This window comes from Nomascus leucogenys, chromosome 22a (genome assembly GCF_006542625.1).
Source record: "Nomascus leucogenys isolate Asia chromosome 22a, Asia_NLE_v1, whole genome shotgun sequence".
Lineage (NCBI taxonomy): Eukaryota > Metazoa > Chordata > Mammalia > Primates > Hylobatidae > Nomascus > Nomascus leucogenys.
In genome coordinates, this window is record NC_044402.1 from 87006468 (window position 1) to 87024043 (window position 17576).

The 17576-nt window shown below is 40.2% G+C and overlaps 1 protein-coding gene across 1 annotated transcript in view; it reads left to right on the forward strand.

Annotated features, from left to right (window-relative positions):
• Positions 1 to 477: 477 nt before the first annotated feature.
• Positions 478 to 17576, forward strand: part of ITGAV (integrin subunit alpha V) — a 91960-nt gene continuing 74861 nt past the window's right edge. The window contains exons 1-2 of the mRNA XM_030803397.1: positions 478 to 2001; positions 13471 to 13601. Coding sequence (XP_030659257.1) covers positions 1817 to 2001; positions 13471 to 13601 — 316 coding nt within the window. The 5' untranslated portion in view covers positions 478 to 1816. The remainder of the gene's footprint in view (positions 2002 to 13470; positions 13602 to 17576) is intronic.

The window sequence follows — 17576 nt, forward strand, 5'->3', positions numbered from 1 at the left end:
TTATAGGCATGAGCCACCACGCCCGGCCTTTTTTTTTTTTTTTTTTTTAAACGCAGGGTCTTGTTCTGTCACTCAGGCTGAAGTGCAGTGGCAGGCTCATGACTCATCATAACCTGGAACTCCTGAGCCTCAGCGATCTATCTACCTGCCTTAGCCTCCGGCATACCTAGGACTACAGGCATGCACCACACTCCCAGCTAATTTTTAAATTTTTGTAGAGATGAGGTCTCCCTATGTTCCCCTGAAACTCCCGGTCTCAAGCAATCCTCCTGCCTCAGTCTCCCAAAGTGCTGAGATTACCAGCATGAGCACCTGGACCTGGTCCAATAAATATTATAAATTCGAATTAGGCATTTCACTTCCATTTATATACATATCCTTTTACAGGATTATTTGATAGTTATTAATGTATATTGTGATTGAGTTTTAATAGTTACTTTGGGAAAACAGAAATTACTGTTCCAGTACTTACTTGTAAGTTGTTAAAGTCCACACAATGCGCTTAAACTTTATCTTGTTCAACAGATTCTGTAGCACATGAAACACTTGAAATATGGAAGAGTCACTTCTCTGGGCACTTTGCTCATTTCGTCTGCTATTCATTCACTGATTCGACATTTTATGATCGATTACTATCTGCTTGGCAAGGTGCTAGAAACAGGAATACTAAGAAAAAGGTCAAGGTTCCTGTCCTCAAGGCCCTCTCTCTCAGTCCAGTGTTGTCAAGGCTTGATGGAACACACCAGTGGCAAACAAGCACGACGGGCCTTATTTCACCGGTGTGCGGTCCTTCTTCCAGCTCGGAAATTATGTCTATCCAAACATCCTAAATCAACAAATCAGTTTTTCTAAATCATACAACTGCAGCTAACAAACTGGGAATAAGGCTTCGATTATTCTGACTTGATTTAAAACGATGACTGCTGATTCTTTGCCCTGCGAATCCTTTCTTTGACTACTAAGTTAAGCTTTACACACCTCACTTGCAAGAGGCTATGCTGGCTTTCTGGAAATCCGTAATTAAGTTCAGTGTTTGTGGGATGGAGTGTAATTAACGACCATTAATTACAGAGTTTCATTCGTGAGAACTTGCCAGGCTAAGTAGCAGAAACACGAGAAACTGATAAAAAGCTTTCCTCGTTTTTAAACAAAAGTCGCACGGAAGTTCCCGGCGGGACAAGGGAACGTGGGCTGTCCTTGCTACTCCCGTGGACGCGGGTGGATTGGGACGCTGGACCGTGTCTCCCCGCCCCCGCCCCTCCTCCGGTGCTCAGCCTGAGGCCTTCGTCCAGGAGCGCTGCCGCTGACCCAGGCTCAGGAGCTGAGGGCTCCGGCACAGACGCCCAGGTCTCGGGACAGGCGGCGACTGCACTCACGGAAGTGCGCTGAGCTCTCCCCTGTAGAAGGGCGCCTCTCCTCCCCCACTTCCTCCTCCAGCTCCACGGCAGCCTCCCGGGCCGGCTCCTCCTCCTTCCAGGTCTCCTCCCAGTGCCGCCGCGGCTCTCAGGCCCGAGGTGCGGCGCTCACCCCGGCAGTCCCCAGCCTGAGACGCTGCGTGGAGCGTTGGAGCCGGAGGGAAGCAAGGGGCCGTCTGCGCTGCTGTCCCCGCCCCGTGCGCTCTGCGCCCCTAGTCCCTGGCGGTCGCTCCGAAGCTCAGCCCTCTTCCCTGCCCCGGAGCTGTCCCGGGCTAGCCGAGAAGAGAGCGGCCGGCAAGTTCGGGCGCGCGCAGACGGCGGGCCGCGGGCACTGGGCGCCTCGGTGGGGCGGGGGGAGGTGGCTACCGCTCCCGGCTTGGCGTCCCGCGCGCACTTCGGCGATGGCTTCTCCGCCGCGGCGACGGCTGCGCCTCGGTCCCCGCGGCCTCCCGCTTCTTCTCTCGGGACTCCTGCTACCTCTGTGCCGCGCCTTCAACCTAGACGTGGACAGTCCTGCCGAATACTCTGGCCCCGAGGGAAGTTACTTCGGCTTCGCGGTGGATTTCTTCGTGCCCAGCGCGTCTTCGTAAGTGGCCGCACTTGGAACTGGAGCCGGCCCCCTCCCCCACCGCGCGCACCCACCCAGCGTTTCTCCATTGGGATTGATTTCTGAGAGATCCCGGCGTCTGTCTGTCTCACCCATCTTACCCCTCAGAGTGGTTTATGTCCTGGGTGGAGGAAATATTTGGGGAAATGAACTCCCCTTGGTACCCATCACCCAGTTACACCCCGCTCCTCACCTCTTAAAATTGGTTAGGGGCAGCGGGAGAGCTTTGAAGCCGACCTGTACTTAAAAATCGGGGAAAGTGGGAAATCAACAAAGGCTGGTCTTGCCGGACTCCCCGCCTCCTGTGCCAATGTCGAGGATTTGGTCAATATCATCCCCGAACTTCTTTTTCTCCTCTACCAGTTAGGCTTCTTGGTAGCCTTTTTCTGCTTTACAGGCTTAACGCCTGTCCTTTTCAGTCTCCCTAAACAAGCCCTCCCCCACTCTTTCCGCCTCTGTCTGATTCTGTTTCTCCTCACTCCTTTTGCAGACATTCTGATGACTTAAAATGACCATACTGTCATATTGAATTCATTGTGTCTTATCTCTGGGACTGTCAGACATTTGCACATTTGAAGTTGAACAGATGAATTGAATGTGTCATCTGTTCTTTTTATAGTGATTCACTATTTAGGTCATTGTTCAGAAGGAACCAAGGGTGTTTGCTGAGTTTTCACTCACTGCAGGTCATTTGAATACTGCAGTATTTAATAATTCAGTTATGTTTTCAAGTTGCCAACGTTCCGCGTTGCAAGGGCCGTCAGGATTTCTAACAGTTATTGCCATTATTGTGTTAGAAATTGTCTCCGACTTTACTGAATGCTGACGTCATTCTCACCACCCCACCCCCATGTTAGCGTTAGGAGTACCGTTTTAATGAGTGTTGTCTGTTTTTTTAATGATGTTTAAATCTTGTTTTCAAGAGAGAAACTGTTCTTAGGGTGCCTTCTAAACGCTTAGACATTGTAACAACATATTTTTGTTTCCATATTTTCTGTGTAAGATATCCCTTCGGGGTGAAGTGGAGGATAATTTTGACGGTTAGTACGTGGATAGGACCATCTTCCACTACACACATGCCTAATTTGAGGGTGATCTTAATGTTTTTCTATGACTGTTAGGACACTCAGCAGAATTTAGCCTTAGTGTTTTTCTGAACGTTACTGAATATCATTCATTTTGGTAACAACCTTTGCAGCAGTACATAGATTGGATGCGGTTAATGGAAACTTTGTTAGTGGAGACATTATTTTATGTAGCAAGCTTAGTTTTATTTGATGTTAGCAGTTACAGTGCTTTCTGTGAGACCTGGAGCACAGATTTTCCAACATGATAAAAATAATCATTATTTAGGCAACATTTACCAATTTCACATTCCATTTAGTCATTTTAGTCAGCATTATCTTTTTATTTATTGTTTTTAACCACAGGGGTGAATACCAAATGTTATCTTTAAACATTTTTGTTTCCAGATACTTTCAAGTGTATACCTTTATGAGACAGAACATTTTAGTTGCTCCCAAGGGTTCAATTTTAGATATAATTTGTACAGAAATTCTAATGATTTTGAAAATATATGTCTTCAGTCAAAAATCAGCATTTAAATACTTCAGGCCAGGCGCGGTGGCTCACGCCTGTAATCCCAGCACCTTAGGAGGCCAAGACGGGCGGATTGTCTGAGCTCAGGAATTTGAGACCAACCTGGGCAACATGGTGAAACCCCGTCACTACAAAAAAATACAAAAATTAACCGGGCATGGTGGTGCACACCTGTAATCCCAGCTCTGCGGGAGGCTGAGATGAGAGGATTGCTTGGAAAGTGGAGGTTGCAGTGAGTGGAGATTGTGCCACCACACTCCGGCCTGGGTGACAGAGACTGTCTCCGAAACAAAAACAAAATCAAAAACAAAAACAAAAAACAACAACAAAATACTTTAAAGTTGATGGCAGTGTTTTACAGATGTTACTGTTAATTCTTCAGCAATGCTCTGAGTTTAGTGTAAGATAAATGAGGGGCTGATAAAGTGGTTTTTGTTTTTTTTTTTTTTCATGGAAAATGCAGTAATGTTGAACTATTCATGATATTTGCTACGGCTGATTACAAGCCAGGGTGACTAATCTTTGGCCAGTCATTATAATCAGTGAATATGTTATGACCTCACAGGTTTACATGACTTCACTCATAGACCTTTAATGATAAAGTAAAATTAAACTTGGGTTTGGTTTCATATAATATTTTGAAATATTCATCAGCAACTTTGTTACTGATAGACTAGAGAGCTCTAGGTATAGGTAACTTAAAAAATGGAAACCAACCTTGAGTTTTTTTTCTTGGTTTTTTTAAACAAAACATATATAAACAAAGGTTTTTACTTACTGAGCTTTTCAGATTTAACAAAAATTTATGTAAAATTATGCTGAATTTCTAAAAGGGCATTTTAAATTTAACAAGCATTGGAATCCAAGGTACATGGGATGCCATTTCCAATATTACCAGTTGGATTTATTGTTATTTGGTATTACCATAAACTTTTAAAAGAAAAAAAGCCACATAATGAAAAAGTATTTGTCAATTCAAGGGCGCCTTTCTTCTGAGGGTAGAAGGATTCGTGAGGAGCAGTGGTTGTGACGTCCACTCCTGTTGCTTTTTCCAGTTTTGGTGTCCACATACCTTGGGGAAGCTGTAGAATTATTTTATGCCTAATTTTTCTCTTTATAGAAAATTATTATTGAATTATCTGCATAGTTCATAATTTTGTTGTGAAAATTAATGAATCAATATTTATTAAAGGGAAGGACAAAGTACTAAGCAAAATATTAAGGCGGCCCCTCAAAAAATCACCTCAGAAATGAGTCAGGTTAGAAGTAAAAATTCACAAAAGTAGTGATTTTCAAAATTATGAAAAATAAAACATTCGCATACATTTTTTTTCTATAAGCATTTATTTATGCTATGTTGTAAAACTTACATAAAATTTAAAGATTGTATGCAGGCTAATAATTAAAGTCATACTTTTCTTGTGGAGACTCATTGGAAAAATTAAAAATTACATCCTAGGTTTAATTATAATGATGACATCTTATTTTGGTAAGCATATTTTATAATTTGCTAAGCACTTATATCTCATTTCATTCTATAGCCCACACCGCTGGGGGGAAGTAAGGGGAAGCAGATATACTCATTCTTACAGATGAGGAGGAAACGGAGGCAGAACCGTTTGCAGTCTAGTTATTTGAGTAGGTCGGTGTGAGTAGAGGGTAAGGAAGGGAGGGATCCGAAGACAGGGTGTAAAATTCAAATCCCACTTTTTTTAATTCAAATATTGAATTTTTAAAGAAAATAACTGAACAATTTTAAAATTCATTCTTCAAATATATGTTATACAGTTATCATTTTATGTATTTCTTTATTTTAAAATAATGCTATAACGAATAACACTGGATTCTTGCCTTTTCCCCCATTAAACGCTAATGGAGCCTTATCTTACAGCTGGCAATGTGTAGATGTGTGTGCCTTAGAAGCAGAAGGTCCTTCAATGGTTCTCAGTCCTAACTTCATGTTTGCAATATCTGGAAAGCCTTTTAAATAAAACTCCTGCCCTGCCTGTATCTTAAATCTAAAAGTAGATCTCTGACTTGATATTCCAGTGGCCTGGCCTGTGAATCATTTCTCATTGACTAGCCTGTCTTAACTCAATTTGACTAAAAAGGAACTCTTCACCAAGAGATGTTAGTTGCACCTCTGTTTCTATTAACAGTGGCATCATTTTCTCTGTCACCTTGGAAATACTTTCATATTCCTCCCTCTATTTTTCTGTGTTTCTCCTACTTCACCACCTTAATATCAGTCAGTGATTAGTCAACAGGCAGAAGCTCCTAGAAATTCTTCCTTTTTAAGGTTTTCTTGATTCCATCTCTGCTTTCTACTCCTTATTTCAGTGTAGTTATGACAAGCGTGGTCAGTGGCACTCAGGTCCTCCCCCATCCCTCTGCCCATCATTTGGCTCTTAAACCTGCAGAACATCTTGTCTGTTTCTATTCATTTTATCTTTCTGTAACATCCTTTTTCATCCTGGTATTCTGTTGCAAAAATTTTCATAATAAAGCTTCCGTTGCCAGCAAGAAAGTCCAAACCGCTTAACGTGGATTAAGGTCACTTGCAATCCGTCCCAACCTGTGTGTATTTTTAAAACTTTATGTACCATTTCTACTCTTACCATTTTAACCGTTTTCACAACACTTTACAAAATGATGCCAGCTCATTTTTTATAAACTTCAGAGTAGCTCTGACTATATTGGTTGATTTTTCTCATCATAAATAATATACATGTATATTAGGGAACATAAAATTAGACCCTAATTTTGTTATTTAGAAAGCAAATCCTATTTTGATTACTTCTGATTAAGGATATATAATGTTTTATAGAGCATTATGAAAGACAAGGGAAAATGTGGAAATTGTAGTTACTGCTTCTGTTTTACATCATGTAGTTGTTGACTGGCATTTTTGTTTTTCTTTTGATTCAAAAAAGCATTTTTTAAAAAATGAAAAGTAAATCTGAAACTGGAATTGTAGCTTTGAAATAACATTCAGTACTATTTCATACACATTTATTTCTATATACATGTATGGTAGTTTTTCAGAAGTTCCTTTTGGTGAATGCTCATTGGTCAACTCAGAGTCAGCTAAATATATTAAACATGCTTTATCTTAGAAAGGTCAGTGCTGAAAGCAGACAAACAAGTTAGTTTATTTGGAGGGTTTGAAAAATGGACTTGTCATTGTTTGGCAGGTTGCCCCTCCTTGATTGTCAAGGTCACGTTCCGTGAATCAACTGCCCTTCAAGTGCACTTTGGATAGGGAGTGCATCCAGAGGCCATCCTCCTGATTGGTTCCTCTGAGCCTCTTGACTGCCTCCCTCTCACTGCCTCCTCTGATACCTCTCCCTCCCTCTCTCTCTCTCTTTTTCTGTCTCTTGTCCTTCTGCTCTTTTTCCTTTCCTCTATCTCTTTTCCTCCTTTCCATCCATCTTTCTGTCCTCTCTCCCAAACTCAATCCTTTATATTTTAGCACTTCTTGGCATGGATGTAAACCTTAATTTTGAAGTCCCAGAGAGTTATTTAATGGCAATGTTTCCAGTCATTGAAAAAAAATGTTGAGGATGGGGATTCTGATGATGTTCTTGGACACACTTTTTGGAGGGAAATGGAGTCTATCAAGAGAGAGTTGCAGGCATAGGAAATTAAGTCACTCAGCTACAGATTTACACTGCTAATCAGTGAAAACTCTTGTCAACCTTGCCTCACCATGTGTATTCTCCCCACCTCTCCACCATTGATAAGAAATATTTAAGCCGGGTTTTCTACCCTTCTTTCTCTTTTTCCCCTTCATTTGAGTTAATCACTTGACCATTAATGGCCCTTTGAAAAAACTGAGGAAAGAAAAGCCCTTTTAAAGACAGAATTTAAGTTTTACATTTTCTACTCTTTTAGGGAATAACTTATTAATGGCATCAATTGTTTTCAGGACCAAGATGATAATTAAATCCCATCATCTTGTTTTTCGTGGTGTTTCAGATTTTCTAAGTTTGCATTTATTTATTATCACCTTCAGAAAATTTCTTTTTAAAGTAATGACAGTGGGCATTGTTATCTCCATTCAATAGAAAAGGGAACAGAGATTCAGTTACTCCTTCAATTGATTTGCAGTGTTTGTAAATTTTAATTCCAAACTGTTTCCATTGGATAGTGCTGCTTAGATCACAAGCATTTTTTTTCTGGTCTGTCAGTTCTCTTACCCTAATTAAGCTGTTGTACACATTCATTAGTCATTCTTAGATGAAATTCAAGTAACAATTATTTTTATGGAGTGTTTTATTAACTTTGTTTTTTGTAGTATGTGTTGCCTTTTTTTGTTTTTTTTTTTTTTGAGATGGAGTCTCGCTCTGTTGCCCAGGCTAGAGTGCAGTGGCACGATCTTGGCTTGCTGCAACCTTCGCCTCCTGGATTCAAGCAATTTCTGGCTAACTTTTGTATTTTTAGTAGAGATGGGGTTTCACCATGTTGGCCAGGCTGGTTTTGAACTCCTGACCTCAAGTGATCTGCCTGCCTTGGCTTCTCAAAGTGCTAGGATTACAGGCATGAGCCACTGTGCCTGGCCTGTGTTGCTTTTTATTCCTTAATTTTTTTATATAGCATCTTTTATCACCTTGTACCCAGTTTTCTATGCAAGTATTTCTTTTTCACTACACAACTTCCTCATAAGACTTTAATATATGTCTAAGGTCATTTTACTTTCTCCATCTCTTCATTGTTCTCTTTAAAAAACTTAAATATCTTAATGATAACTTTAATATCGAGATGGCATTTTGGATGAAAAACTTCATTCATCAGCTTTTTTCCCTCACAAATTTAGCATGTAGATATTGACACATTCCTTTTATATTATTCTGCCATTTTGTAGTATTTCACCAGTATGCAAGTCTGCACATGAAGGTATGCTTAGGAAAACTTAATGAACATCCATATTTGTACAACTGATTACCATCATTTCAGCCTGTAATGTGCAGATAGCCTGATGAAAAGCAACAGGCTTGTTCCTGGTCTTATTCAAGGAACTCAAGCTATGTGCTGCCAATAGAGTGGTGTTTGCATTCAGAGAACTCTCCTACTGAGTTCTTTTTCTCTGTCTTTGTTGAAGGCCTTCTAATAACTCTGAGCTCTCTCTGTCTTACAGTGCCAAGTAAAGAAAGTATCTGAAACCCAAAATTAAGTAGAAATGTTACATAAGGAAATTGTTTTAAGGGTAATTTAAATAATTGGATGTTTAATGGACGATGCTTTCTGCATTTTTGAGGGGTTCAGACATAGTGGAAATGACTCATTTGTATATGGCTACTTTAAGATTGAGACACAGCTATTGAATTTACTTTGCTACTCCACTGTCCATTTAAACTTTTCTTGAGTTCTTATAATGTGGCAGGTGCAAAAGATGAATTAGACTACCCTACGTTCAAAGAAGCAATTTATCATAAGGTAGGCAGAATAGTTTTGACCAAAAAGTTATAAAATACATTGTAAAACAGGGGTCCCCAACCCTCGGGCCATGAACCAGTACCGGTCCATAGCCTGTTAGGGACCATGCTGCACAGCAGGAAGTGAGCAGCAGGAGAGTGAGCATTACCACCTGAGCTCTGCCTCCTGGCAGATCAGCGGTAGCATTAGATTCTCATAGGAGCAAACCCTATTGTGTGAACCCTGTTGTGAAGTGTGCATGCAAGGGATCTAGGTTAGATACTTCTTATGAGAACCTAATGCCTGATGATCCAAGTTGGACAGTTTCATCCTGAAAGCATCCCCCTCTATGTCCAGGGAAGAAAAGGTTGGGGACCACTGCTGTGAGCTACTATTTGAAGACAACCCAGAAGTGATTTTTGCTTGTAGGTTTGCAGGCAAAGCTTGAGAACCAGTTCTCCTATCCTGATGTAGAACCTGGTATTATCTACAACACTAAGAACGTGTACATACCTGTGCTTGTATTACTCTCATTAGGACTACTGTGGCAATGTCCCAAGCAAGCACTATTCAAGATATTGACCCTGAAAAGCAAACTTACCTGAACTGTTCTTTTGTTCTAGTATGCACTCAAAAATCATTTAATTCTGATGAAAAGGGGTAGTTGTGTGATTTTGGGGTCAAATTTTAGACCTGTAGAAAAAAAATTGTATATGTAATAAATTTACATATTATAATTTATACACACACCCACAGACACAGACACACACACACACACACACAGACTTTCACTGTGTTAACCAACTCTGCTCTAGAAAAAGAACCGATGGGGTTTTGATGACGAGCTGGCCCTTAGTTGTGGGAGGTGGGGACTCCCTTCCTCGTAGCCTTTTTTTTTTTTTTTTTTTTTTTTTGAGACAGAGTTTTCCTCTGTTGCCCATACTGGACTGCAGTGGTGCAATCTTGGCTCACTGTCAACCTCCACCTCCCAGGTTCAAGTGATTCTCCTGCCTCAGCCTCCCAAGTAGCTGGGATTACAGGCTCATGCCACCACGCCTGGCTAATTTTTTATATTTTTAGTAGAGATGGGGTTTTGCCATGTTGGTCTCAAACTCCTGACCTCAAGTGATCTGTCCGCCTCAGCCGCCCAAAGTGTTGGGATTACAGACATGAGCCACTGTGTCCAACCTCTTTTTTTCTTATGAAAGATTTTTGCTGAATGAAAACTAAGTTCATTTTCTACCCAGAATCATTTTGCTGTGATGGGAGAGAGCCAACAATGGTGTTTTACTGATGCCAAATATGACTGCATCAAGCTCTATTAAACAGGGCGTGGTTTGGTTGGGAGTTACATCTTTATTTTGAATTTGTGGATTTTTAAGATAAGTGTCAGAAAGCAGGATTTTTTGTAACCCTGCAATTCGTACAGCTAGCTTTTGTCTAGTGTAGATGAGATTTGGCAGCTACTACCCAGAATAAGAAACTGATTTTAAAAGTTCAAGTGAATGCATTCCATATTTAAGATGTACATTCGTTCTAATTTCACAAAAAGGTGAAAAGCAATTGTAAATGTTTCCTTTGCCAGAATAATTTAAGTGACTTAGTATTTAATGAAACAAAATGATTATGGTGATAGCATTTTAGGACTGTTTTTGTCTGCCTGTATCCTGTTTTATTTTCTCCTATATTTCAATCAGTTTCTTGAGAAGAAAGACGAAAATCTTTTTTACTTTATCTTCTTTCTCTTCTTGACTCCTAAATGTTGTTGTCCCTGAGAACTCGCTCATTGCCCCTCTTCTTTCGACGCTTCCCCTGGCTGAATAACCCCATCTGTGTTCTGATACAGCATACTGTCTCTGGCAGGGCTTCACACTACAACTGGATGACTCAAAGATATCTCAGACAAATGTATTAATAATTGAATTCATGGTTTTTCTGTAAATCTAATTTTATTTTATTTCTTGAGACAGGGACTCATTGTTTCACCCAGGCTGTCTGCTTACTTTGTAGCACTTGTAATCACAGCTCATTGCAGCCTCAACCTCCTGGGCTCAAGCCATCCTCCTATCTCAGGACCCCAGCTCCACCCCCAAAGTTGGGACCACAGGCGCATGCCACCACACCCAGTGAATTATTTTATTCTTTGTAGAGATGGGGGTCTTACTATGTTGCCTAGGCTAGTCTTGAACTCCTGTAAGTACTTAATCTGCCTTCTGCTTCTCTGCTCTCTAGGCTTTTCTCCCATCAATGCACTCAAGAAGGAAACCTAGGTGGCATTCTTGAATGTCTTTTCTCTCATATTCAGGCCTCCAGCGATTGCTGTTCTACTCCAGATGTTTTTTTCCATCTGTCACCTATCTTTCCACCCACCCTCCTACTGCAGATCACGCTCACCTGCTCCCTGAGCTGCGGCCAGTCCTTTGCTTTCCTTGTTCCATTTTTTTCTCTCTCTCCCTTAATGCTTTCCCCATAAGGCATAACATTTAGTTTTCTTTAGTAGATGATTTCATTCTTCTCCTTAAAAAACTCAGTGGCTTCAAATGAACCTTGGGATAAAATACAAGGTTTAACCATGGCCAAAAGGCCCTGTTTGACTTAGTTATTGCCAGGTTCCTTGACCTTATCTTGTGCCACTCCAGGCTTGCCCTCTCCTTCAGCCATACCTTTCTTTGTAGCTCCTGGAGATTCAATTCTTTCTTGCCAGGATCTTTCTACCTCTGCCTCACATATTCCCTCCATCTCTTCATTCCATTCCCTCATCCCCACCCCCAACTCCCCTCCATCCTCAATACACAAATGCTCCTAGGCACCCTCCTTCTGATCCTGTACATCTTAATGTTGTAGTGAATTCCTTAGAAACAACTTCTCTGTCTACTTTATCTAAAAGAGAACTTTCTTCCCCATTCTTTAAAGATGATTTCATTAGAGAGACTTCCCTTTACCTAGAGGAAATCTTTCCCCTCTCATCCTTAGAGATAACTGCTCTGTCTAAAGAAGGTCTCCTCTCCATATTCCCAAAAATTTCTCTCAGCTAATTGTTTGCTTACTTGGTAGGACTTGTAATAGTAATTTATTTGTTGGCTAGTTTATTGCCTCTACGGGAATGTAAACTAAATTCCTCCATTAAGAGCAGGAACTAGCCAAGCACAGTGGCTCACGCCTGTAATCCCAGCACTTTGGGAGGCCAAGGCAGGCAGATCACTGGAGGTCAGGAGTTCGAGACCAGCCTGACCAACATGGTGAAACCTCGTTTCTACTAAAAATACAAAAATTAGCCAGGCATGGTGGTGGGTGGCTGTAATCCCAGTTACTCAAGAGACTGAGGCAGGAGAATCGCTTGAACCGGGGAGGCGGAGGATACAGTGAGCCAAGATCACGCCATTGCATTCTAGCCTGGGTGACAAGAGCAAGACTCTGTCTTAAAAAAAAAAAAAAAAAAAAAAGGCAGGAACCAAGGTTGTTTTATTCATCTGGTATCTCTAGCACTTAGGACCTTGCTTTATGTAGAGGAAACGCTCAATTGATATCTTCTATGAATGAGTAGAAAACAACAAAAGAAAAGATCTCTTTAGAATTAAAAATTTTACTCCTGATTATTGTGTCTTTAGTTTATTGTACCTTAATGACAAAGAAATTGAATGGTGGTCCTAATCTTTGACCAATAATTGATTAGATTAGTCTTGTGATAAGAAATTTTTTATTAAATAGTCAACTATTAAAAAAATTAAGCCTAGGCAATGTAGTGAGACCCCACACCTACAAAAAATTTAAAAAAAAATTAGCATGGTGGCATATGCTTGTAGTTCTACCTACTCAGGAGGCTGAGGTAGGAGGATCGCTTGAGCCAGGAGTTGGAGGTTGCAGTGAGTTGTGATTGTGCCACTGCACTCCAGCCTGGGTGACAGAGCAAAACCCTGTCTCTTAAAACAAAAATAGAATAAAATAAAAATTACAGCAATATTTCTAATGCAAGATAATTTTTCTAAATGGGAAAATAATAATATTTATAATTGTACTTTGGAATAATTTACTTAGAATATATTTTTTTGCTCAACATTCAGAATATAGAAAATGCATAGTAATTCTCTCTCACACACACACACGCGCACCCACACACACACACCAGAACACCAAAACAAAACTTTCCTGCCTCTAGGCAGCATACATTTTTAACAGCTTTACTGAGATGTGTGACATACAATAAACTGTACATATTTAAAGTGTATGATTGACCTGCAAATAAACTATATCAAATAATGTATGCATGCAAGAGAGTACCAAATGAATAATGAAGATTATGCCCTCAGTGAATAGTAAATGGTTTTAAAAAATATTTGTAGATAATATCAAGAGAATGATTGCTCCTCATAAATCAGAAGATATTGCTTACACTTTGTTTCATTTAAACTTTGGTCTGCCCCTTTTGTATTTTAGCCGGATGTTTCTTCTCGTGGGAGCTCCCAAAGCAAACACCACCCAGCCTGGGATTGTGGAAGGAGGGCAAGTCCTCAAATGTGACTGGTCTTCTACCCGCCGGTGCCAGCCAATTGAATTTGATGCAACAGGTAAATCTTGATGCACAGTTTTCTTTTCATTGATTTCATTTGATTTTTTTTTTTGCAATTGGTTTAGTTTAAATGTAGCCATTTAATACAATAGTATAGATAAGCACCTCAGCTCCACAGGGAAAATTATATAAAGACAAACGATTTATTATATGATTTTTTCCTACAATTTTTGTGGTAGATGAAAGTATTAAAAGTACGTTGTATTTCCATTGGTTCAGTTGTCTTCTGCCGTAAACTGATAGTATCAACCCACAGAAATTTGGGGTAAACCTGTTAGGATGTTTTTGTACCTTTTCTGAGAATAGGGGGCTCATAGGTACAGAAAGGCATTCTGCTGCTTCTCTGTCAACCAAATTGAAGCATGACTCACTGATTATTGTAGAAGATCAAATCTCTGATCATCAATATATCCAAGCCTTGGGCTGTGCTATAAAAAGCAGTTGAGGAGGCTGGGCGTAGTGGCTCACACCTGTAATCCCAGCACTTTGGGATGCTGAGGCGGGCAGATCACGAGGTCAGGAGTTCCGGACCAGCCTGACCAACATGGTGAAACCCCATCTCTACTAAAAATAGAAAAATTAGCTGGGCATGGTGGCACACATCTGTAATCCCAGCTACTTAGGAGGCTGAGGCAGGAGAATCTCTTGAACCTGGGAGGTGGAGGTTGCAGGGAGCTGAGATTGCGCCACTGCACTCTAGCCTGGGTGACAGAGGGAGACTCCATCTTAGAAAAAAAAAAAAAGCAGTGGAGGAATCTTTTGCATTCGGGTAGACTTAGGTGATGTAAACAACACTTACCAAGACTTTGTTGGGACAATTATGTATTATGGTTCTGATAACAGGAGAATTTTATTTTAGAGATAATTTTCAGTGTCAGGATTGTGGTAGCAAGGAGAAAAATAGCATGTGTAAGATGAGAAATAAGTTTTACATTTTTGCCAGTGAAATAAAATATGCAGAATTCTGTACACATTTATATTGGTATATTTATATATATTTGTGAAATCTTAGATGATCCTTAAGGAAATAGTGTGACATTCTTCTAGTATGATAGTCTTACAAAATTTTTTATTGATTCTGATTTGCTGGCTTTGACAGAGTGCTTTAAGATAAACCTGCACAAAATTAATCCTTTTTTCCATATTGTTATTTCCTGCCAGTACTAAAATATATTGATTCTGGGAAATATATCAGTGAAACAGGAATCTTGATGTGGACTGTTCCGTTTGACATTGTGATCTGTGCCAAAATGATTGTTAGTCATTAAGCCAGCTGTTAATGGGAACCAGATCACATGCACATGTTTTCAGGGTTTTTTTTTTCCATTTGAAATTATCTACGTTAAACTGTGTTGTTGTATTTTTCCATATATGGCTAATAGTTGGAAAACAAGAGTTTTTAAAAAGGCCCAATTTTACCGTAAATGGAGAAATACCTGTGACTCAGAATATGATAGTTTTAGGGCATTTATTGTCTAACAAAATATGAGAACTAATAAAACGAAACCACAGTTTAGATTTTGGTAGGTCGAACTGTTCAGATGTTTCTGTACTTAACACCATAGGTTTTTGTGTGTTGCAAGATAATTTATTGCTTCAGATAATTTTTTGTTTATTGAAAATAATATATGCACATGGTAAAACGAATTTTAAACAGTCTCAAAGGGTGTATAATGAAACATACAACTCACATCAGTCTTCTCAGAAGCAATCACTTCTTTTTTTTTTTCTTTTTGAGATAGGGTCTCACTCTGTCACTCGGGCTGGAGTGCAGTGATGTGATCACGGCTTATTGCAGCCTCCACCTCCCAGGCTCAAGTGATCTTCCCACCTCAGCCCCACAGGGAGTTGGGACTACAGAGATGTGCCACCAGCCCGGCTAGTTTTTATGTATTTTTTTTTTTAAAGAGATGGGGTTTTGCCATATTGCCCAGGCTGGTCTCAAAACATCTGGGCTCAAGCAGTCTGCCCCCCTCAGTCTCCCAAAGTCCTGAGACTACAGGTGTGGCCCACTGTGCCCAGCTTGAGGCAATTACTCTTAACAGTTTCTTTTATCCTTCTAGAATTTTCTTATTTCTATATATGTATACATCCTTGAAAAAAAGGCAACTCAAAAATCTGATGCCAGCCAGGCGCGGTGGCTCACGCTTGTAATCCCAGCACTTTGGGAGGCCGAGGCGGGCGGATCACGAGGTCAGGAGATGGAGACCACAGTGAAACCCCGTCTCTACTAAAAATACAAAAAATTAGCTGGGCGTGGTGGCGTGCGCCTGTAGTCCCAGCTACTCGGAGAGGCTGAGGCAGGAGAATGGCGTGAACCTGGGAGGCGGAGCTTGCAGTGAGCGGAGACTGCGCCACTGCACTCCAGCCTGGGCGACAGAGTGAGACTCCGTCTCAAAAAAAAAAAAAAAAAAAAAAAAATCTGATGCCTCCCTGCACCTAACAATAGAAATCTCTTGTAGATCTTTCCTTATCGGCATATGAATTTACCTCATATTTTGTAAATCACTGATACTATTCTATTGTATATGTGTACTTAATTTGCTTAAATTATATTTTCTACTAGTGGATACTTCGGTTATTTCCAGTCTTTTATGATGAACACTGCTGTAGTGAAAATGTTATACACAAGTATTTGTAGAAATATGTGATATCTGTATGATAAAGGAGATTTTGGGATCAAAATATATGTATATTTAAAGTTTTGTTAGGTATTATATACTTACCCTCACAGAAGTTTACACCCCTCCAGTTATGTTTTGAAGCCCATGGCAACCTCATTTATTACCCTATTTTTAAATCCTTGTCAATTTTATAGGAGGAAATAGTATCTGTTATGTTAATTTGCATTTCTTTAATTAACAGTAAGACTGAGTGTCTTCATATTTGTTTGTAAGCCTTCAGTAACCCTTTTCCTGTGGGCTATTTTTAGTATATTTGCACGTATTTTCTGTTAATTTGTGATTTTTAAAAAATGAATCTCAGTTTATGGCACTCCATCCTTTCCGTGTTTAGGCCAGAATCTGGAGCCATGTTTGACATTGAACCTGTCAGTAGGTCAAAATTTAACTGCTTCTTATCAGTCCACTGCTAATATCCTGGTCCAAGCCACCATTGTCTCCCACCTGGACTATTGCCCTAGATTTTTGAATTAGGGCACTGCCAGGAACGAGATGGCACACTTAAATTGGGGTAATTTGACTCTTTACAGAGGACTGTGCAGGTACGTGGGGATTGATCGTATATCAGCAGTAGTTAAAATGTGACCTCTAGGCCTGAAGGCAGTGATTACCAGAATCTGAAGACAGAATACTAGGTGTAGAGAGCCACATGATAGGAGCTGTGGCTTTTTTCAGAGGGCGGGAGCCAGCCCAAAATGACCAGGGGATTAAAACAATGAGCTCACTCTGCTTCCTCCCTTTGATTCTCTGTGCTGTGCTGTGCCTCATAAACAGTAGGCACATTCCCACCTCACCCTTGCCTGGGCTGTGTTTCCTGCCTGGAAAATTCTTTCCCTAAATATCCACTGAGTATCTGCTTCACCATCATTTTGAGAATTGCTCAAATATTATCTTCTTAGTGATGACCATCTTATTTAAAATTCCAACTCCCCCTTCCCACCTTGTACTTCCATCCTCTTCTCTGTTTTTCCCAGTAATGCTTACATTGTTATATGTTATTTATTTGTTTTTAGTGAATGTCTCTTTCCCTCAATTAGAATGTAAGTTCCATGAGGCCAGTTTTCTATCTTTGTTCATTGCTGAAACTCCAGAGCCTAGAACATTGTCTGGTGCCCCGCACAAGTTAGTGCTGAATAAATTGAAGAGATGAATGTACGATAAGAGGTTTTTGTATAGTAAGGAAATAACTAAAGTCCTTTAGTTGTCGTAGATGTACATATATATATAAATATATTTATATGTGTAATACATATATTCTTATGTATATGTATATCTTTTGTCCCCGTTTATGA